Source organism: Stegodyphus dumicola, chromosome 12 (genome assembly GCF_044657685.1).
Source record: "Stegodyphus dumicola isolate Sdum_Otavi_A_Nest chromosome 12, ASM4465768v1".
Taxonomy (NCBI): Eukaryota; Metazoa; Arthropoda; class Arachnida; order Araneae; family Eresidae; genus Stegodyphus; species Stegodyphus dumicola.
The window spans coordinates 42,392,507-42,416,932 of NC_140779.1; the positions used below are offsets into that span (position 1 = coordinate 42,392,507).

General features: G+C 32.0%; 1 protein-coding gene across 1 annotated transcript in view; it reads right to left on the reverse strand.

The window, feature by feature from the left end:
* Positions 1–8,829: 8,829 nt before the first annotated feature.
* Polr2E (DNA-directed RNA polymerases I, II, and III subunit Rpb5) overlaps positions 8,830–24,426 on the reverse strand; it is a 45,769-nt gene continuing 30,172 nt past the window's right edge. The window contains exons 5-9 of the mRNA XM_035365829.2: positions 18,753–18,892; positions 18,594–18,674; positions 18,370–18,428; positions 9,025–9,103; positions 8,830–8,944 (exon numbers count right to left, since the gene is read on the reverse strand). Of these exons, the coding sequence (XP_035221720.1) occupies positions 8,879–8,944; positions 9,025–9,103; positions 18,370–18,428; positions 18,594–18,674; positions 18,753–18,892 (425 nt within the window). The 3' untranslated portion in view covers positions 8,830–8,878. The remainder of the gene's footprint in view (positions 8,945–9,024; positions 9,104–18,369; positions 18,429–18,593; positions 18,675–18,752; positions 18,893–24,426) is intronic.

Here is a 24,426-nt window from a genome sequence, read left to right on the forward strand (position 1 = left end):
AAAATATAAATAGTGGATGAACAAATTATTTCCCATGAAGACCTGATGCCAGTTTATTCAGTATATGTCTAAAACGCCCGACAAAATTCGGCATTAAATTTTGGTTTCCTACTGATGTGCAGTCAAGATATGTACTTAATGGATTTCCCTATTTGAGAAAAGACGAAACAAGACCATATGGAGAAATAGTTGAACATGCAGATTTTTGCATGATGGAATCGCTGAAATTATTAAGAGAAGTACCTTATTCTCTCAAAAATACGAGGCATGAGCTCTGTTCTAGCAATATTACTAAGCATGACAATATAACGCTTACGGGACCAAAATGGGTGGGGAGGGGAGAACGTCCTACTCCTAAGTACCTTGCACACAACATTGGAAATCGCATTTGAAGGAAAAAGTACACAAGAAGTTGTGAATTTTTACAATTCAACCAAATATGGAGTTGAAGTTTTGGACCCGACGGGCAGAAAATGCTCAGTGAAGTCCTTATCCAGTTCAAGATTTTTTTTTTTTTTTATTTTTAATATTCTTGATTTGGCTGTAATACATGCATGGATAATTTAGAAGGGAACAACTGAATATAAGAATGTCAGCCGTCATGATTTTATTTTGAATATGACTGAGGTGCTTCAAAAGATGTACATTTCATCCAAAATTCATAAACTTTATGTATCTAATGAAAAGAGAATTGATACTTATGTCAACCCTTCCCGTAAGCGTAAATGATGCCAAATAAATGCATGCAGAGGCAACAAATACGTGTGAATACTGTAAAAAATACCTTTATGGAACCTGCACACAGGGGTCAAATTTAAAAATTAGTAATCTGTATGCACTGCAAAACTGAGTTTGTAAGTACTAATATGCGCAATTTTTAATATATTTATTTCATATTGAAAATTTTTTAGGCAATTTATTAAATGATAAGAAGTTTAAAAGTGTCTAGAATGATTTTTTTTCACTTTTAGCCCTTTGTTATATTAAATTATCCTTCGATTAATATATTTACAGGTAGCCCTCCTACAACATGGCATCCTGTAACACGGTTTCGCTATAACACGAATCATGAATTTCGAAAACCCTCCTACAACACGGTTTCGCTCTAACACGGTAACAAAATTGTCCAAGCAGTTCCAAGAAATTTAACAAAACTCTGCACGAAGGTTTTCCATAATGAGCAAAGTACCAACATAGTCCACTTTGAAGACAGTGGCCGAAATATAGGCTAGATTTGCAGGGTCAGAGAAATTCTGCCCCTTCACCCTTCAGGTGCGTAGATTAATCATTGTCCGATGACCTTCGCCCTAGTCTGGTATCTGAAAGTTAACAAAAGCGACACTCTAAAGGAAAGGTTTCAAAAGAGTAGCAGTTTCACATTGAAATGGCAATTGAAGGTGATGGAAGTAACATTCCTATTTCTCATCTTTTTAAGTAAACCTTTCCAAACTTTTCAGTCTTTTAAATGTTAACACATAAGAATCCTTGTTTCGGAAGTCCTGTCAATTGTTTTCCCAAGATCCGTTTCTCGTAAGAACAAAAATTCTCAGGGAGACGAGCCACATGGTGGACACCGATCGTTAAATTTTTAACTAGTAACAAGGGAAAAACGTGTCGGGAGACTTTCTGACAGAACCTTTATTAGTTTACAGATCTTTGAATCATCATGCACTGAAAGGTATAAATAAAAACACCTTACCGTAATATTGGAAAGCAAATCCAAGAGCTTGGGTGACCGGAAATTTATTTAAAGACTAGTTTTAAATTGTTTTGTGCCAGACATTGATCATTATACAAGGCAGAAAAAGGCGCTATTACTATTAGATAATGCTCCATATCACCCACAAAATTTGAATCATCCCAACATCAAAATGCTGTTCCTACCATCATTTCTTTACTCCAACCATTGGATCAAGGTATTATTTACACTTTTAAAATGTATAACATAAGGAGAGCATTATAGTGGATTTTAGATGTAACCGATTTAAAATCAATTAATGTAATGGAATCTTGGAAGATATTTTCAATCAAGCACTGTATTGACATCCTATCGTTGTCGTTGAAAGAACTGAAAACATCAATGTTACACGAATGTTGGAAGAAGGTACGGTCCTCTTTAGTTGAAATAGAAAACATGTGAATCGTCAGAAAATGAAATTGGTGGCATATTAGAACTTGCTAAGTCAATCGGAACCAAGGTTTTCTGGATATTGAAGACGTTCAAGATTTATTAGTGGAAGAAGAAATTGACGAAGCAGATTTGATGGAAATGTCATCCGAAGCTGTAAATCAAACTGATTCTGAGGACATTAGCACTGATGAAGATCGTGTAGTTCACAATTTAATAGTAAAAAGTTAAAAGAAGGTTTAAGCTTAGCTGAAAATTTCGAGTCATTTTTCTTGAATGTGGACACTTTCGCTGAAAGAAGGCGAAAATTCAAAAGGGAGCTGCAAAACTGTCTAGCTTCATATCGATAAATTTACAATGACCTGGTAAGAACTAGTGAGTTAAATTGCAAATTTTTTAAAGAGGGAAGGTGACAGAACTTGAAATGAAGAGAAAAATTCTGAAAATAAATGCGATCTCATTCCACTGAAAAAACGCTCTTGGCTGATTATACTGAGCAATGATGACAAAGAAATTAATTAAAGTTGCGTTAAATTAAAATAATATTTTTATTGCGTTGTACATACATTTATATTTTTAATGAAAATTAAAGTTAGTTATTTAGAAATTAAAACAATATTTGGTTTTAATAAGTTTTCGGAACGTAACCTCTCCTTTTTGTACTGGCTCTGGGTCTTGTACAACATGGCATCTTCTAGGAACCTATCTACCATGTTATAGGAGGTTTACCTATATTCACTTTGCTGTTTGTTACATTATTTTTTGTTCCACGTATTTACTCAGTTTACTTTGTTCACTTATTAAACAAGCAAAATGTATCGTTATAGGCATTAACTTTACATAATATTAACAAAATGTGAGCATTTTCTTCTATTCGGAACAAGCGGTCAAAATAACCGCTGATCGTAGTTATAGGTATAAGGAAAACGCCCCAATGCTAGTGTTAACGTATTCGATATTGGGTTCGATGTTTATTGGAAGAAAAGAAATTAAGGTACAAAGTGAGAGAGTCGTTTTTTAATTATAATAATAAAAAAAAAAAAGCATTTATTCCTGACATTTCGAGAAACTTTGAAATGTCAGGCCTAAACCTGTAATGCTCGGAGGGCTAATACAATTCTCTGACATAATTGCCGCACTTCGTTAAAGTCAATAATTTCTGTGTACTCACTTTCAGTTTTTACAAGCAATGCTACAAACTCAGTGATTCAGAGCTCGTATTCAGGTAATGTTTACTGCTTTAGTTAATATTTCAGTAATTGTATCTATCTACACACTTTTGTCAACATATATATAAAACAAATACAAAACCAAAACAATAGGGCAGATGTAGGAAATGAACGAAATATTTTGATTCAACAGGCAACATAAAATTGCTTCGTGGGCTGTCAGTTTGAGATCGATGCAATAATGGATTGTCTTCAACACATTAACTGCTAAACAAAGTTAGTAGAAAATCTCCTTTAGGCCTCTCGTTAACCCAGGTACCCTGGTGCTACACTGTACCACTGGAGGTTTTTTAGGCCACAAGCACTGCTATACCATGTGCCAGTTGTTTCTGATTCAAGAGTTCCTGATCAGTTTAAAATACGTCATTCATTGATTCTTAAACGATATTAAGATAACTACACATGAGAGCTACAAAACATTTACATTTTGTAGCAACAATACTCAACAAAATATTTATGCATCTTTTTGATTTGAAGTCTTTCCAGACATTCTGGATAATTTATATCAATTTCCTTCTCTTTAAGTATCTTTTCTAACAGTTAGAAATTTGGTTCAATAAGCAAATCCATAGTCCCACTACTTGCTGCATGTTTTATCTCCTAACTTGTCAATCTCTTGACTATGTAGTTATAAGGCTTTACTTGATCTGATAAAAGTTAATTAGTCTAAAACCTTTTACAGAAGAGAAGCAAATTATTGCTGTCTGGAAGTAACTACAAAGTCACATAAATATACCTTTTATTTAAAAAGTCCTTAGAACATAAAGTCATGTTCTTTTGCTAGCAAAATCAACTACAGCTTATGGTGATCCAATTAAAACAGGAATAGTCAAATTCAAACTAAAAATGTGGACTAGTAGTCAAAGACTACACAATTTAATTTAAATGTAAGCTGGCTCAGTAACATGTCGTTACAAACTCGTAACGTAGTTATCACTTAACAAATTCAAATATAAGCAGCAACAATGCAAAGATGAATAATTGCAAATTATCAGAGCTGGCGGGAACTATGCAAGGCAAAGCCGGAAACACACTCTGCTTTCAATCCCAAAACCTTCATTTAGAAATTATATAACTGTGCAGTCTGGTGAGGAAAAGGAAAGTTATAAAGACTGAAATTATAGACAACTGGTTAATTTACATAATAATAACTATATATTTGAAGAATAATTTCTTTCTCTTTATGTATTCGGTTTCTTTCTTTCAGACATTTCCTCTTCATTTTAGAATTTAATTAAAGTTATGTTAACTTTAATGTTATTTCTTGAATACAATTTCTATATATTAGCATATTCTAAAAGTATGAAATGATATACCATAAAGGCCGGTGTAGCAGAATTTTTAGAATTTAGTGGCACATCCAGCAACAAAATCTAGAAATGGCAAAATTTTAGAATTTCGGACCCAAAGAGAGACTGCATCAGGTGAGAAAATGTGTAGTGCTAGCCCAGTGTATGATATACAGAGCCGTAGCTAGGGTTTTCAGCACCCGGGGACAACTGAAGATTTTGTGCCAAGAATGAGAAACATTTCATTCTAAAACTTTGTAATATCAATTTGGCCCTCCCACAAATGCTGCGCCCAGGGGCAGATGTCTTCCCTAGGTAACTCACTGATGATGCATTGAGACATACAAGATGAATCTTTTAAATTGTCATCTTTCGATTTCTTCATTAATAGAAAAATTCCTTTCTATAAATGCCTGTCCATGTGACAAGATTAGAAAATTTTTTGATATTTTCCATGCTTGTGTCTACTGAAATGTAGAGAAAACAAAGGGAAGATAAACATGTTAAGAAAAAGACTTCTAGTATCTGAAGCAAAACATTCAAATACTTTGTTTTCGTCGTTCTTCCGAAAATTTTCCAAAAAGTAAAAGTTCATCATAAACTTTCTGCAAAATACATGCATTACGTGTTAATGCAATGAAGACATTTTTATGAAATTTTCTAGATTCGTCGGTCAATAAATCTTGCCTTCATAATCCTTCAAACTTTCCAAGTTGTAATGTCTAATATCCTAAATAAAAATTACTCTTACCAATTCTGTAACAGCAAAAAAGCCATAAATATGTTGAAAACAAATCAGAGGAAAAAAGTGTAAAATCAATTTTATAGAGAAAACTGATGCATATTGAGACAACTACATGGAAAACTCTTACCATGAAAAAATAAAAATGATTAATAATTACATAGCTATTTTGCTTTTGCTAAGAGTTGTTTTGTAAATTGTGCTAAAGTGCAATTTATGCATTTATTTTTCAAATTCAAAATATCATATAATAAGTCGTCAAAATGGAAAGTAATGTCACTTTGTAATATCAGAACTAAAAATAAAGATGCTTCACTTTGTTATTTCTTGAATACAATTTCTATATATTAGCATTATTTTAATGAAATTGATCAATATTATAAATGTTAAAAAAAATCATAAAAAAATTCCCAGATTTCTGAATTTAAAATTTTCTATAGAAACTGATCTTAAAATAGTCAAATTTGAAACTGTTTAATACAGAATTCACATTCCCAAAAGCGAGAAGTTGTTTAAGAGCTCTTCATTAGAAAAAAATGAAATAATTTCGAAGTGCTTATGCTTCACTTCTTTCTCAGAAACTTAAGAGTATCCCACTGTTTATACGAGGGCATTTCGAAAAGTAAAGATACTATTGCTCGCATTCCTTAAAAAAAAAAAAAAAAAAAAAAAAAAAAAAAAGTCAGTTACATCTTATTAACTGGATTATCTATTATTTTTCGACATAATCACCCACGTTATCCAAACATTTGTTAAGTCGGTGCACAAGCTTTTGTATCCCACAGTCATAGAAGGTTGCCGCCTGTTGGAAAACACGACCTACTCCAACCAGAATCAACGCTGAAATGCCAAACGACCACAAGGAGAAAGCTAACGGTTCAAGGGATAACACCTGTGTTGCCAACTTGCTCACCAAAACTTTTTTTTTCTCCTCTGGCGTATGGTATATCTTTACTTTTCGAAATGCCCTCGTATATTACAAATAGGAAAAAATTATAATCCATGAACCTATTCACCCATTCAAAAGATAACTATATTTTTCAATAAGTCGTCAAAAATATCTGTGCAAAATGCTAATTCACATTCAAAATGGCAGTCGTAAAAACAGACAAATTTCAGATAATTAAAATTAAGGACTTCCTGCCGATTGATTCCAAAAAACCTAAGGACTCTTAAGGATCATACGAACCCTGTTTTAAGTGAATCATACAGCAGTGAAGAAAAAACCTGTTATGAGGGCAGACTTACAAAAATTCAATTAGTAGCAATGAGAAACAGTTGAGATTTTTCAAAAAGATAATTATAAACAAAATTACATCTTCAGATTCTGATTCAAATACCGTTAAATGCAGTGTAGATACTACTGATCATATTTTATAAAAATTGGTTGTTTAGCAGAGATAAGTTGATACCGAAGAAAGCACAATTCAGTTTAGTGAACAGAATGAATTTAGCTATCAGCAACAATCATTTTTTCAAATACGTACTTTTACCTCATAAGTACTAAGAACTGACACCCAAATACGGATGATGCAACCTGATCAGAATTTTTGCCGTCACCCAAATATGGATGATGTAGCCTAATCAGAATTTTTGCCATCACTCGAATATAAGTGACACAGCAGTCAAAGTGTTAAAGTATATTAGATGTTCTGCAAGGTGAAGAAGAATTTAGAGGAGATAAATCATCATATTTATAAATGCAATATTTATTCAAAAAATTTCGGCAATGTCTAGATCTGGAATATCATGATTATTTAGCATACAGACGAAATATTCAGTCAAATAAATGTCCTAATTCATTTGAATTTCTCTTAAAAATCTACACTTGAACATGCACAGAAAAGAGACTATTTCAAAAGCATTCAGAAAATTTTACTTCATTACTTGTCTCAGATAAGTGTTCTTAACTTGAACTGAAATGTAAAATTTTAACTCTGTACCATGTCTTTTAGTTAAAACTTCATTTAAAGAGAAAATTAAGTTTCCTGAAATGAATTAAAATGTTTGTAGAGCCATGTATCATTTTATAGCAGAATGTAATACAGTACAAAGGCCAAAATCCTTACATTCAATAATCGGAATAATCTAAAATCCAGATCTCTAAATCATCAGTAAATCTCATTTTTTTTTTATGCTTAACACGTATATTTTATATTTTTCCATAACAAAATGCATACAGAGCCGTGATTTTTCATTTAACTTTGGCACTAAATAAAATGCTTCCATGCTAATAAAACATTCCATATAAATCAGATCAATAATTTGGCTCCATAATCATATTTTTGCTTGGTATACATCTCAAACTGATACATCATTGATTTTACACATGCTGAATAAATTACATCCCTCATGCCAACCTGTGGAATCATCATTTATTATTTCTTGCTTTTAACACTACATGTTTATCAAAACATGACAGCTTGAGAAATAACTCATTCAGTGATATTTAAACATTTTTTCTAATGTATTGGGTGGGTGGTTATCACATGAGGTATTTAGAGCTCTCTAGTGAGTAAAGTATTGGATGAAACAACCAAATTTGGTGGCAGTATAATGTAGATCATGGAATTTTGATTTAAAAGGAAAAAATAACAAAAGTCACCACCAGGATAAATGCTGCTGCTGCAAAAATGTATTAGAGTGAATAATGAATGATTAAATGCCAAATGCTACAGCACACATCAATTTTATTGATAACAAATGACTGCTTCTGACAAATGGGACTCAATATGGCAACTACTGTGATGTTCGAAGAACTGCATACGGTGGACAACATTTTACACGGTAGCTTGCAACGTATCAAAATTGTCTCACTTGTAATGTTATTTAATCTTTCAAAGTTGCGACACCGGGGGCATGCCTTTAATACTCAACACCTTTAAGGAATCCTCACAACCCAAAGTCAAAAGAATCGAGATTGTGGTGGCCATACCGTACGAAGTGCATGACTAATGATTCTGCTGTCGGAGACATGTTGCCACAACACATGTTGGACCTTAAGCCCAGTGTGGGGTGGTGCACCATCCTACATGAATATTATAATGCTTACCACTTAAGGTTTTAATTTACGCATGTTGTAGCTAACTCTTTGGTCTATCTTGTGTTAGACCTTCAATATCTGCATGCTTTTCTTATTAACATTGTTCAAAAATGTAAATATTTATTCCCTAAATCTTCATTACTTGTTTCTAACAGATTACATATGAAATGAGATGGCAATTTCAGGCCAGCTCTTGGTAGTGAAACCTGTAGCATTCATGGTATTATTTTCTGGCTTATTGAAACATATACATATGTGAAACAGGTTAAATGTATTGCTAGATTTTCATATTTCTCGAAACAAAATATTCTGAAGTACCTAAAAAATAAAATGCAATTTTATGCATGATCATTCTTTTATAAGGATATGTTTTACTCAGGAATACAATTAAACAGATATGCATACATATACATATTTTATTACAAAAGTTTTTACATTAAAAGGTAGCTAAACAACAAGTCTGTAAGATATGTATCTGCCTGCAGTTTCACTATTTCGAATAATTTTGACAACCTGCAAAATTTCAATTTATTTATTATTATTGAATATTAAAAATTTTAAAAAATAAACATATACAAATATAAATTTTTTACCTGTCCTCTTTTGAGGCCATAATATCTAGCTACTGGATCACCAGCTTGAATTCTCATCAACTGGTTTTCTTTCAATTTGCTTTGGAAATCATTAAGGTTAATTTATCAGAAAAGAAAGCCACTTATAGGAATAAGATTACAAAATTATAATATATTTGAAAATTCTATTATAAATTAATTCATTAAAATTGATTCTTATTTTATTGCAATCAAATTTAATTTGGCAATTAGAAAAAAAGTCATTATGCAATGAAGGAACCCTAATTTGTTTATCCACAGTCTATATTTTCTCCACAGGTTTCTTATCTCAACACATCAAGATAATACCAATGATATACTATTTGGTGTTTTGACAAATATTCTGTTCTCAGTGTCAAAGAAGACAGTCAACATGACTGACTTTCTGTCTGACCTGCTGTTCTTTCCTCAGCCTCGAGGAAACTTTTCCAATCCATTGTGAAGATTGGGCTTTTGTTTTAGTATCAGATTAACAAACCCCTCTTATCACCTGTGATTATTTTTTTTTCATAAAATTTTCATCCTCATTTGCATTATCAAAAAAAATTCTTTTAGTAAACTGCAATGCGATTATCTTCATAATTCTGAATCAGCAGATAAGGGGCAAATTTTGCAGCTATTTGACACATTTCCAAATTCACAGCAAATTCTTGTACACCGAACTGCCAATTTCAATGCAGAGTTTTATTTATTTAACTACATGAGTTTCAGTAGCTCAGCTCATTAAGCAACCTAAACAGAAATTATTATTGATTGACTGTCGGCCATCTCTGAATCACTTAAACCAGGTGTGTCAAACTGGCAGGCTACATGTGGCCCATGCAGACATTTCAAGTATGTACTTGTTGCAAATATGGTGTTGAAAAGATTTCCAGGTTTTAGCTTATATATCAAATATGGTTTCCAAGTTCAAGTTTATATTACTTTCATTAAAAATGAATGTGAACAATGCACCATAAAATTTATAAGTGTAGTTAATTAATTTAGTGTGATACATATCCTATTCAAAGATTTGAAGAAATATTTGATCAACTTTTATTCATATATGTTAAAAAATAAATAAACTCAGTTAAGAACTTTACACTAAGCATAATCGTTTTGTTTGTGAATAGAGTAATATGCAAACGGCTCTTTTACACAGTCGTAAATTGATAAGAGAAAAGCATCTACAATGACATCTACATGATGAAATAATTTCCAGTAATTTCTGTCCAAGGCTACACAGTTTCTCACAATCTAATACCATCAACTGTTAAACTGTAGTAAGAAATAAAGAGTTTAGAATTATTTGCATACAAACATATGCGTTTTTATTTATGCGAAGAAAAATTTATAAATAAAAGAAAGAAATTAAGTTGTCATTAGTTAATTCTCAAAATTTTTTTTCCTCTAGGAAAAGCTTCTCTGAAAGCTTAGAAATTTTATATAATTTGTTTACTTTTAGTTTAAATTCAAGTAAATTATTTAATGGTTAATTAAACATACTAAAATTATTTGAAAGGAACATTAGTCTAACGAATTTAATATTTAGTAGTATGTCTGAATTACAATATATAACCAACAAGTTACAAGTACTAAAATTCAGATTTCAGAGAGAAAATTAATAGAAATTTGAGTTTTTTCTCTTTATATTATTATTAAGTTTCATAAATATTTAGTAAGTGAAATTTTAAATTTATTTAAAATATTTTTTTTATTAATAAAAATTTCAATTGGGTAAAAAAAAATCTAGCCCCTCAGTTATTTCAGTCATGTGGCCCACATGCAATTTGAGTTTGACACCTCTGTTTTGCTTAATCTCAATCTATAAAATGACCTGTCATCGAAAAATGGTTGCCATTGCCTCAAGAGGTTGGATTTCTGCCTGTTGGTCCAAGAAAGGTATTTTATTTCCCTTCTACGACCCGAATGAGTTATTCCTCTATCTGGCACCATGAGGATGTGCCCTCGAGGGGTTACAGGCTATCATTCATAACACAGCATATGATTCAAGCAATGATTACCATAAACTTATAAACAATTTTGTTATGTTTTTATCAAATAAATCTATTTCAAATACCATAGAAGGGATACAACATGCTTTTTGAACCAAATGATATAACTAATTACAATTTAAATATGTTATATTTAAATATAACAAGACTGAAATAATCATGCTAAAGGAGGGGTCAGTAATTTGAGGAACAAATTCTCCACAACTTATATTTTAGTGCAAAGACTCCTTTGAATTAAAAAGCTACTCATTCTTTAACAATAAACCTCAAATCTTGCTCGTTAACTTTAAAATAACTATTATTTTAAAGAATACGGGTATGCCAATAATTTGAAGGAAATATAAAATTATATGTTAGATGGCCGCAGGCCGTGAAGCACAAGTTCCTGGGCCGAAGCCCTATCCAAGCCTAATAAATATAATCAGTCTACTGTGTAAATAGCATTTCAGAGAATTAAATAAGTCCAGAGTAGTGTGGAGTAGGGCCAATAATATTCATCAAGAGAAAAAGTAATGTAGACAAATGAAGTACTGAACAGTAGGTCACTTGGGAGCCACAGTCAAAAAAGCTAATGATTGGCTGAAAGAGAGTTTAGCACCAGAGCAAAGAAAAAAAAACCTGGCTTTCTTCATAATAATTTTCACATGGTTGCCAATAGATAGCAGCACATATGCAACAATGTATCAGCAGCAGAAAATGATAATACAGGTTTAAGAGTAGGATATAAGTAATAAAAAACAGATAAAACAGCAATTTATGAAAAATAAATGACGAGCAAACATATACAAGTAACAGAAAAGAATTCAGTACAAAGTTGTCAACAATGAACATTACAAATTAATAAGTACGGCTCCTGGCAGTCTGCAATTATCCACATTAAGTGGATTGTACTTTAATAACAGTACAGAAACATTTTGAACAAAAACAATTTTGTTTAAAAATTTTTTGCCATGGACACTAACACCGAGTTCCTTGAGAAATTTTAACATTTCTGTAGAACCAGCATGCTCGAGACATCTGTCTCAAAGTTACATTTTGACTTATTTGCAGTTTATTTAACATAGTTTTACAAACAAATCCCCAGACATAGCAGGCACACATCACAATCAGCTGCAACATGATTTTATAGAATCTTGTTATCTAAGAAAAGAACAGACTTCCAGCGAATTTAAGGGATAGAGAGTAGTTTTATTAATGAATTTTAGGGGTGGAGGATAGTTTTTTTTTTTCTAGATAGACTTCTGAAACTGGGAGATTATGTGTGTAAGATGGGGCTCCAATGTTAGGTCATTGGTCTAAAATGACCCCAAGATAAGTTACTTACATGGCCCAAGGAATAGCAGTATCATATATACTGATGATGATAGTTCGTCGATTGTGTGAATATTACAGCCACGATTTTGTCCACATAAATGTTGATCTTCCATTTTTAAATCCAAGACTCCAATGAGTGTATGCGGTTTTGTAGTGCATATGTAACTGAAGACAGAGATGCACTTTGTGCAAGGATCACTGTATCGTCTGCATATATGGCAAGTGTAATGTTGGTAGTGCGAGGTATGTCATTCACACAAAGAAAGAAAATTATCGGGGAAATTTTTAATACTTGTTAGCCAGGTTGTGGAATATGTGATTTAAGTGAACAACAAAATGTCTAACTGTAAGATAGGACTTAATCGTGTATGTAATGTAATTTTGGGAAAACCAGGATGACAGTTTTGTAGATGATTCCCTCTAGCCAAACATGATCCAAAGTCTTTGAGATATTGAGAAAAAGTCCACCACTTGATTCGCTGTTTTATAGCCTCTCCGAGATATTTTCAACAACACATAGGAGTTGGTGCATGCTTTAAATGATGAGGATGAAATCCATGCTGCTCAGGTATACGGATATAGATGTTGTTACCTTCAGCAAAATCTAGAATATGTTTGTGAATAACCCATTCGGCGATTTTGCTAAATCTAGGCAGCAGAATGATTGCTTCAGAATAGGAGAAATAACTGCTGTTTTCCAGATTTGGAAAAAAAGGCTGTTTCTAAGATCAGGATTTTAATATCAGTGAATTTACATATCATGACCAGGCTCACCTACCATTTTCCCTTGAGATAGTAAATATATAATACAATGATGAAATAATTTCTAAAAATAATGACACTTTTTTTATTTTAAATACCTGGAAGACGTGAAGTGCCGAACACGCGTTTCTTTCTTTCTCCCACTATGGGACTGAAACCACTGCTCACAAAAAATATTTCTAATAGTTCCATAATGCCTAGAATTACCCTGATGTGCTATTCAGGGGTATTCTGAGTTGTGGAACATAGTTTTTTTCTCGCTTATCAAATTATTTCAAGAAATGAAATTTCATTTTGAACAAAAATGTGCATTTTCAGTTTCAAGCCGATATTTTTTTTCTCACACAGATGTGTCTTTGAAACATACTTCAGCTTAAAAAAAAAAAAAAAAACTGCAACCATTTATTGTTTATAGCCAAAATAAAAATGTCCTTTAAGGGTGTTCAGATGGTGGCATAAAGGGCATAGAGGCGTAGTCATAAGGACATAAAATATGGGAATTCCGTTCACACTTGCCAGAACGGGGTGTAAGCCGTGGCCAATGAGAGAAGCTAAATTTGCACATGCGTGGATTTGTCTACAACTTTCCCGCACTGTTCTCCTGCTCGATTGATTTCCCGTGCTCACTCTGCTTGTTTTGTGATAGCGAAATCTTTTGTAGAATGCCGCTTCGCTCTGATTGGTCGACGCTTATCCCAAACTCGGCTTAAAGTTGAAATCTTTGAACCCTATGCCACGAGCCCTAAACCAGATTTTGTGACGTTGCACAGACTGGTTGCCTTGGCAACGAAGCTCGGCTTTAACCACTTATGCCTTTTATGCCCCCGTCTGAACAAAGCTTAACTATTACTTTGAGCAGTGTATAATACAAAAATTTACAAATTTGGGTAAAATCAGCAATCAATAAATCTCAAAATTATATTCCTGTAGACAACACAAACCAAGTTAAATTTTTAAGATCTTTACATCTAGTCTTGAATTAAATATAACTTTTCTCATTACTTTATCTTCCTAATGATTTTTATCTAAGATAGACTACTTAAATTTTCATTAAAACTATTAAAAATTGCCGTTTTTATATTGAAAAAATTAAATAAGTTTCAAAATGATTTATGAGATTGAAATCATAAACATGGTAGCAATACCAATCTTTCTAAATTAAAACGTTAGAAACTGCTTTTGACCATACTATGTTGATTAAAATTTGGACTATGCAGTACATTATTTTAGTGGCACATCAGCCCACGAATATCATACATGTTTAAGAGGGATCAAAACTTAACTTTCTTACTGACAGAAGGAAGAAAGGATTCACTAACTGCATGAACACAAAACTGGACACAGTTACCTAAAAAATTTGAAAATTTTTATCAAAATCTATAATAAGTCATTTGAAATTTTAGTCCTCCTTAAAAATCTAAGCTACACAAGAAATTATAATTCTACCAACTCAGCTGTTACGTTCTGATCTCGGATTTTTTAAATCTTACCTAGAATTAAAATTTTATTCAATTTTACTAAAATAATGCATAAACTTAAAATGTGTACATGAATTTGAGTATTATATGTTAATTTCTTGTGCATTTACAGAAGCATATATGAGGCATAACAGCTGACCTGTCTTGTATAGTGCTTAGAAGAAAATTTAGAGAAGGCTAATTACCATACTGATATACTAAGGATCACATATCAAGTAAGCATAGATGTTTGCAGAATAGGTATATTTTTATCAATTCAAACGTTCTCTCAAAATTCATGATAGATGGCAAGGTTACTAGATCCTTTGATTTAGTCCCCAAGGATACAAGGATGCTTTGAACAAAAAAATGATGAAGTTCAAGTAGATAGCCTTTGTATGCTTTGTTATTCAACAATAAATAAAATGGGATATATAAGAAAAAGGAGAAAGAAAATAAGTCTTCTTTCTCAAAACTAACGAACACTTGTAAAAAAATATGTATTATATCTAAAGTGGTAAATAAATGCTAATTTCAATTTTTAGTTCACACCATTCTTAATAAAAAGCATTAGTTAAATGCATTTCTACTAGCATGTCTTCTTACGAGATGTACCTTGCGCATGTAATAAATGCAGCAACTTGCTTAATTAATATGAATTCCATTGAAGTCTTATATTATTTAAAATAAAAATAAAATAGAATTGTTACAGACATGCAGCTCTCAAAATACACTTGCAATAAACATCCATTTCTTTTTTTATTTCTGTACATAGAAGGACAATAAATAAAAACCAGCCTATCTGGCATTCAACTACCTGGAATATTTTAGAATTAAAAAAAAAAAAAAAAAAAAAATCCCCCAGCCAAAAAATTTAGTAAATGTGAGATTTTTAAGGCCATTAAGCAACTCATATACTAACACACATATGTTGATGCTAAATGCAGTGATTTAGCACCAGTGATGGATAAGAATGACACCACAACACAATAATAAGTTACTTTTGGTTTAAATTAAATTAAATTAATTATTGATAAGCTGATTTAACTTTTGTAAATAAGTATACAAGTTCTATTTCTTCCCCTTGCACTTTGAAAAAATTATTAATATCTGGGATTACATAAAGTGAAGTATTTTAAAGTTACCGGATCCAAGCATAAAAAAAAAAGCCACTTATATATGGTTTAGAAAATGGATTAACAATGGTAATGTAATGTGATAAAATATGAATAGTGATTTAAAAGTTTTTTATGTGTTGCATATTTAATTTGTATATTTTTCTTATTATCTAACTAAATAAAAATGATCTGTTCATTTAAATTGCTCCTGAAATGATTGGCAACATCTCCAGACTTTCATATTTGGCGGAATTTCATTACCAGATCAGATATTTTACTTTCATATTTATAGCCTATAAAATATGTCAGGTTTTACGATTGAAATGCATTCTTTTCTCCAAAATGTTGTGTAACTTAAAATTTAGGTTTTCAATATTCAACTTGATAGAAAATAAGATGATTCTTTGTATTTGATTGGCCATTGATTTGGCTTTTCTAATATTAATTCCATTTTTTCTTTGCTCAAATATTCAAAATTTGACATTTCCCAAGCTTTTACTGCATTACGAAATGTTTATTAATTTGATATTCATTAATTAAAATATAAATAGCAGGAAGTTAAAAATTTCAGTACTTTCTGATATTTTAGAGAATGCACGAAAAATACAAATTAAATTTTCCTTTTCTTCTACTAAAAATACTACTACTTAGTACAGCTTCAACATATATTATTTAAAGGACTTTTTTACAGGATAGGTAATGTCATGAAGAGGCAAATGTACCAGCAAGTAGACAATTTTACAAATGGTTTATATTTGTGTCAGTCTTAGTAATAGAATGTTTTTACAATTATTATTACTCTCTTCTTAATTCTACAAGCTAATGCAATATCTTATTATACCGCTTTTTTTTTTTTTTTTTTTTTACTTCCTTGTACGAAGTAAAGAAAGTATTGTAATAGCAAAAAATTTTTAGTATGATATTTCAATGAAACAATCCATTTTGGCCACTATGGAATGCAATTTAATATTTCTGTGTGACATCTGTATGTAACAATAGCATAAAAAACTTTTTCGCAAAACGGATTTAAAAAAGCATTTAAAATAGATTTAAAGAGCTTTTTTCATGATGTCTGTACATAGGTATGTATGTATCTTGCATGACTCAAAAATGAGTAGCCTCAGAATGTTGAAATTTTGTATATAGGAATGCTATAACAAATAATTGTCCACCTCCCTTTTTGTTTGCAATTAGCAGCACCAATGCTAGAACTTACAGAGAAAACTTTTTTAGATTTTAGATTTACTCTCAATTATATTTTTGTCCAACAAAAGAACTTTGATGAGTTTTGAATTTCATTTGTTGGTTTTCCTGCATTTAGAGAGGTTAAATTATGAATTGTTAATTATAAAGAAATACTTTTTTTCCAGTAAAAGTCATTTTAACCTTCTCAGGACAGCGCACCTTTGTTTAAGACGCTCGTGTGGGGTGGAAGGGAATCGAAGGCAGTCCCCGTACATGACGGAGGTTTTGCATCGCTAAACCCAATTTTATAAAAAAAAATCAGAAAAAAAAAAAAAAAAAAAAAAAAAAAGAGTTTCACTTCTAGCATCGTAATTTTTAGTATCATTTTAGATTACTACTTGGGCTCTTATATATGTTAAAATTAGCACTTAATAATTTTTTTTTTCTTTATTTTACATGAAAATATACTTAAAAATTTCCTTATCTTGTAAAATAATTTTTGGAAGCGTTATTCAAATTATTCCAAAGTTTTAATTTATAAAATCCATCAATAAAGTTAAAATTAATAAAACAACACAATAAAGACTATTTGCAGTAAGAAGTAACTTTAAAATGAAGACAGTCTGCTAAATCTCGAAGCATGGAGAAGTATCACTTTCTAACTCTTATAAAAAGTACCACTTTCTAACTCTTTAGAAAAAGAATCATCACTCTTATCTGCATTAGTAAATGGTTCATTAACCATACAAGGGTATTCTTCCCCTAATAAATAGGGCCTTCCTGCCATAATAGACTGGAGGTGAGGCTTTTCGAAATAAAAAGAGAAGAAACAGAAATGTATCTGAAGGCAATGCAAAAATGACTGGGCTGTCTAGTAACTCAAAGAGACTGTATATAGTAGATGAAAAAAATAGAATAAAAAAAGTAATTGGATATAAATCAGACACGCGAATATTTATATTAGCACGCAGTGATTTAAAGCGCCCAACCTTTGTTTATGCTTTCCGTTCCCCGCCCACCCTCGCAACACTTAATGAGTAAAATACCAAAGTCAGACAGAATATATCAAACTCGAGATCAGGAACCTAAAACTGTGTTCATTTCAAACGTAATGGACACAGAATGCCATTAGTGGCCTTCAGAAAAACATTCCAGCTTAAAATGCGTATATACACTTCCCGCCCTCTGAATGCAATCTCTAGTGATGCGTGGATGGGACACCCGGCTGTAAGAGACGTTCTTAGGGAATGCGTATATGGGATGCCCGTCCTGAAAGGGTTAAAGCAAAAAAATGCATAAATGCATTTTTATGAAAGATTATTAATATGATCTGTTATACTATTGTATAAAGACTATTAATATGATCTATTAATTTTATACTATTGTGTAAAGACTATTAATATGATCTGTAAGTGGTACTTTTTCTAAGAATTAGAAAGCGATACATATAAAAGAAAAAATGAAAAAAAATGAAAAATCACATTATTGAAAGGATACTATCTATTCAGAAGTTCAGTTTTTTCTTCTGGTGTCATAACAACATGTTCAGGAACTAACTAAAAAAATATGAAAGCAAAATAATTGCAATAAAAAAATTGAATAATAAATTTTCATTAATAACTGTGATAAATTTAGATAAATTTAAATAAATTTGAAAAGCAATATTACATGGCAAAAAAGTATTAATTTTTTCAAAATTTCTGAATTAAGCTTAAGCTTACCTCATGTTCAGTTATGTTAATCAATAATTCAGATTCAAGAAAATGCTCTAGAATATACTTTGGGGCCATATCCACTAAAGCCTGCAAAACAAATGATATACATAAATTAAGAATTCACACTTTTAGACTATGTATATTAAAAGGAAAAAAATGACTCACTTGTTTGGCAGATGGTGTCATTCCATGCTGCACCACAATTATGGCCCTTGATATATTTTCTTCCTGCATTCTTTGGCAATATGTTTTGATCGTTTTAATACCAATTTTTGGTTCATCCGGAAAAAATACAAACATTTGATCTATTTAAAATAATTAAGAAAATTATGAAAATTTCTGAATTATTAATTTAACATAGTATAGTATATATTGTAACATTAAACATATACAAATAATTTTAGTTTTGCTATTATGTGCTACAGTTATTCTCTAACCCCCACAGGTTTCTCTCCTGCAGTATACGGTACATCTTTTCCCCTTCGGCATTTATGGACTAGGCACAGTCAAAAGCTACAATTAATGTAATAACACATAAAATGATAATTTTACAATAGTGAACAATATTTTTCTTTCCTTTACTAAAGATATCTTTTCATGAAAAATTGACACCTCTCAAGTGCAACCATAGTGCAGTAAAAGCCCGACTACCGGGCATTCAGCCAATTGGAATATTTTATAATTTTAGAAAATAATTAAAAAAAGAGAGAGTTGTTCAGTGTTTTACAACTTCTGCAAGAATAACTGGTGTAAGTTTGATGTGATCTCTGCCAGTTTTCATGGTCAACGTTCATAATGGAATAAGATGTTTTACTTTTCTGGGTTTAAGGCCTACAAAAATACATCTTTTATGCCAAGAATTTATTCCCCATCCTAAATCATAGATAATATTAAATATAGGCTTTCAATATTCAAGTTGTAAAAAATGACTTTTTTAAAATTTTAAACTGGAAAATTCTGTTTGTATTCATTTGGTATTTCTACCATAAATTGCAATTTATACGCTGGTCATCAAAATTAAAGGATAATGAGAAAACGTTAACGTTATAACCAGTGCCATTTGCTGTAATTATTTATGTTAATCAAATACCATTGAACACAAAATTGCACTTCCACACAAATGTCAGCGATGGAAATATGCAAATTCGGTGATTGACAATTTAGTGCGCAATGAACTCACGCTGGAATTCCAGTCTGTAGTGTTGTCCGGTCTGTATCTTCCAAATCGGACACATCATCAGCTGTATCTGGTGGTAATTTAACTATGTCAATGGTACCATGAGAGTCTTCATCTGCCAGATTAAGGTCATTGTTCCAGTATTCTTTCAGCCCATTAACGACCGAGTGGTAAGGTTGCTAATACTGGTAAGTTTAGTCCATAGTTGAAATTCCAGCAAACAGGCTGGCTGCAGATGTTTTCGTGGTTTTACAACATGTGCAAACGGATCCCTTAGAAAATCTATCATGAAGGCATCCCCTCTTAGGCAGATAGACCTCCTATGCTTTGCCATAATATACCAACCAACCAAACATTCTTAAATTCTCGCATTCGGAATTTGTTTCAAGTCATTCAAACTGAGTAAAACAAAAAAAATATTTATAATACAAATTATAAGTCAATTATGAAAATCCAACCATGTTGTTCTCTTATAATTCAAAGATCTCTAGATGAAACAATTTCTCAGCAAAGAGTTCATGCCCATTTGTCCAAAAAGTTATCAAAATTCTTTTGCTGAATGAACGAAAAGAATTAACCTAGCCATCACAATTATTAGGTACAAGTGTGTTTCCAAATCACCTGATCGAAACATCAGGGAGCAACTGATAATTGGAATGAAGATTGATGTTCTCTTTTTTGCGTAAATAGGAAATCATTTTACACTAGAATAGCCTTGAACTCCAAATTTGCATCATTGTATTTTGAAGTGGTAAAGTAAACAATTTGCTCAATTTTGATATGTTATTCAGAACACATATGCACACATAACTTCTATAAGAAAAATATTTCATTTCAATATCAACTATCAGATATTCACTAAGCAAATATAACAATATGAAAAAACATCATTTACAAGCAAACTTTCGAAACAAATATTTATATACATATAATTTTATATCAAACTAAAAATGTGTAAACTATATACATTAAGTTAAGAGTATGATTTAAGCACATAACTTTAAAAAGAAAAGAAAAATTAGAAATTAGGAGGTGAGTAACTAATATTTTCATGGTTAAGAAGGCACCATTTGAAATAACTTTAAAGTACATAATTTAACTCAGAGCAAAACATCGCTTCTACAACATAGAAAAAACGAGCACCATCGCTCCTTTGCGTCGAACATTCAGCTTGGTAGTGCTGGCATGAGGTGTTGCTGTTGATTAAAGAAATTGTTCTTTCTGTCTATGGCGTTGCTTTTCCTGCGTTTTTGTGAAGTAAGGGAAAATGACATTGCTCTCACTACTGAAGCTGATCCTGAGCTGCTGTCATCTCTTCTTGATGTTCACGATAAGTATGTTTTCTTTATTCTTTTCGCCATTAGGTTAAAAGTTAGGATTCATGCATATCATGGACAAGGAGGCGATTGAAAACCGTATCAAATCTGTGTGTGATCACAGAACTCTGGAAGTTACCTGCGATAACTTAGAAAAACGTAAGCAACTTATGCTTTCTGAGTTTCATGCTTATCAAAATTCATTTAATCCAAAAAATGCGACTGAAGTTCACTTAGCCCACGTCAATGCTATGGAAAAGGATATACAAATCTTAGAATTATACATTAATGAAATGAAACAAAAAGAAACCCTAAATAATCCAACAGAGGAAACAAATCAATCTGATATTACTGCTAGTCAAAAATCTAGAATCAAAAAGAAAACCACAATAGATAAAGAAGGATACATAAACCCTAGAAAAACTCATAAAAGAACTCCATCAAATTCCGAAATTGAAGAACCAGCTCATAAAAATAAATTCGAGGAACTAAACCCTGAAGACAATATGGAAGCAGAGGAAGGTGAATTTATTACACCCAACAAAAAAGCAGGACACATTCCCCCTATAGTCTTAGCAGACTTCACGGGGGATTGGGATAAGATGAAAGAAGATTTTGAAGAGCAATTAAATATAAAAAAATATCGTGGAAACCTAAGTGGAGGTATACTGACCATAAGAGTTTATGACTCAGACCACTACCACACAGTTACTGAATACCTAACTAAACTACTTATTCCTTTTCATACTTATAAACTCAACAGTGAAAAGCCTATCAAGGCAATAATTAAAAAACTTCCAAAAACAGCTAATATGGAACTAATCAAAAACGAAATTGCCCAAGAAGGTATCCCAATTCAAAAAATTCGACAAGTAATTCACACTATTGAAGGAAAGAAAGTTCATCTTCCTGTTTTTATAGCAGAATGTACTAGAAATAAAGAAGGTAAAAGAATATATGATCTAAAGAAACTCAGTGGTCTGGATGTCTTCATCGAGCCTTTTAAAGCTCGCCCTGGACCCGTGCAGTGCCATAAGTGCCAAAGGTACGGGCACACACGGGACAAATGTCACTATAAACCTCGCTGTTTAAAATGTGCAGAGCCTCATGAAACATTCACTTGTAAACAAACAAAAAATGACAACAAACTCCCTGTCTGTGCCCTCTGTGGGCAAAATCACGTTTCTTCCTTCAAAGGTTGCAGTAAACATCCTTATAATGTTCAGAAGCAAATCGAAGAATCTAAAGCTTTCAAAGAAGAAAAGAAAAAAGAACAATTTAAATTTAACAAAAAGGATTTTCCTTCACTCCCTGAGAACAAACCAAAAAATGCATGGAATACTTCCAAGGAAAATGAAAACACTAGTAAAACAGAAGACACAAACTCAAACCCACTTGGCTTTTTTGACTGGATAAAAATCCAATTCACTCAAGTTAAAGAATTCTTCCAGAAATTTAAAACAGCAAAAACAATATTAGACAAACTAGAGGTCGGTATGGCGGCCTTCGAATATTTCTCAAATCTAAACTATGAATTTTAATCAAACTCATAGTCAAATAAATTTTATCTCAGCTACAAATAGCTTCTTAAAGATTTGTTACTATAATGCAAACGGCATCAGATACCAACAAGTGGAAATTTCAAATTTTCTTACTAGACATAACATTGATGTTATGCTAGTAAATGAAACCCATCTCCGCTCTTGCGACAAATTTAAAATACAAGGCTACATAAAATCTACAGAAAAGACAGAAGACATAATAGAGGGGGAGGAAACGCAATTCTCATTAAAAACCATATCAAAACAGCCAAATATGATTTAAATCCCGCTTGTACTATAGAAAATGCTGCAGTACTTATCTATAGTGGTTTTAGAGAACCTTTTCTTTTTATCTCCATCTACAATCCCCCCTCTAGCACTCTTGATCTCAATAATCTGAAACTACTTACTGAAAATAACTACCCCACCTTAATAGCAGGTGATTTAAATGCTAAACATTCCTCTTGGAACTGTAGAGTCACAAATAGAAATGGAGAAAATTTAAGCAACTTCATCCACAATAGTAACATCAATCTCATTGCTCCCAATCACCCAACGCACTATACGCACAACGGACTAGGGGATATTTTAGATATAGTTTTGATGAAAAACCTTCCTAATATTCCTAATCTTGATGTTCTCCCAGAACTTTCGTCTGACCATCTCCCTATAGTCTTCAACTTCTATGGATTTTATCCCCCTCTCCCTAAAGCTCATACAAAAGTTAATTGGTATATGGTTACCGAACAGCTAAATTCTGTTAACAGCAGAGCCACACTTCGTTACGACTGCGATATTGAGCTGGAAATCACCAGATTAAACTCCAAAATTCAAAACGCTATCAATAATGCTACCTATACAGTCAAGAATAAAAATCCCTATGACATCCCAGAAGAAATTAAATCCCTTATACAAGAAAGAAATAGACTTAGAAAAAGATGGCATATTACTCACAATCCTACTGAAAAACGTCATATTAATTATTTAAACAGAAAAATAAAAGAAGACATCGCCACCCATCGATCAAATTCGTGGGATAATTTCCTAGAAAACATGGATCTTTACCCAAACTCTGTTTGGAAAGTAGCTAAATCACTCAGAAATCTTTCACCCAATCAAATTCACCCCCTGTATCACATGGGCAAAATTCACCACTCCGAAGACTCCATAGCTGAAATTCATGCAAAAGAATTAGAAAACATTTTTAAACAACATGAAATAAAAATTCTGATCACGAAAAAGATATTAATTACTCTGTCAATAGCATCCTCAACAGTCCCAGCATTAATTTTTTTACGCCTGCATCTCCAAATGAAGTTCAGCAAATTATTAAAAAATTAAAGAAGCGCAAAGCTAAAGGATATGACATGATTTCTAATGAAGCATTGCAAGCTTTACCTAGAAGATGCATAGTCTTAATTACAAATATTTTTAATGCTTGTATTAGACTCACCTACTTTCCATCGCAGTGGAAACATTCGATCATTGTTACGATCCCGAAACCAGGAAAAGATCCAAAGCTAGCAAAAAATTACAGACCCATCAGTCTTCTGCCAGCGCTTGGAAAAGTTTTCGAACGAGTACTTAGTGCTCGGCTCACCAATCATCTAGAACGCCTTAATCTAATAGACAAGCATCAATTTGGATTCCGCAAAGGCCACAATACCACACATCAAATATTAAATTTAGTTGAATTTATTGCCCAAGAATTTACAAAAAAGAACGGAGTAGCGGCATGCTTCCTCAATTTCGAAAAAGCTTTTGATCGAGTGTGGCATGCTGGCTTACTTCATAAGCTATCTAAC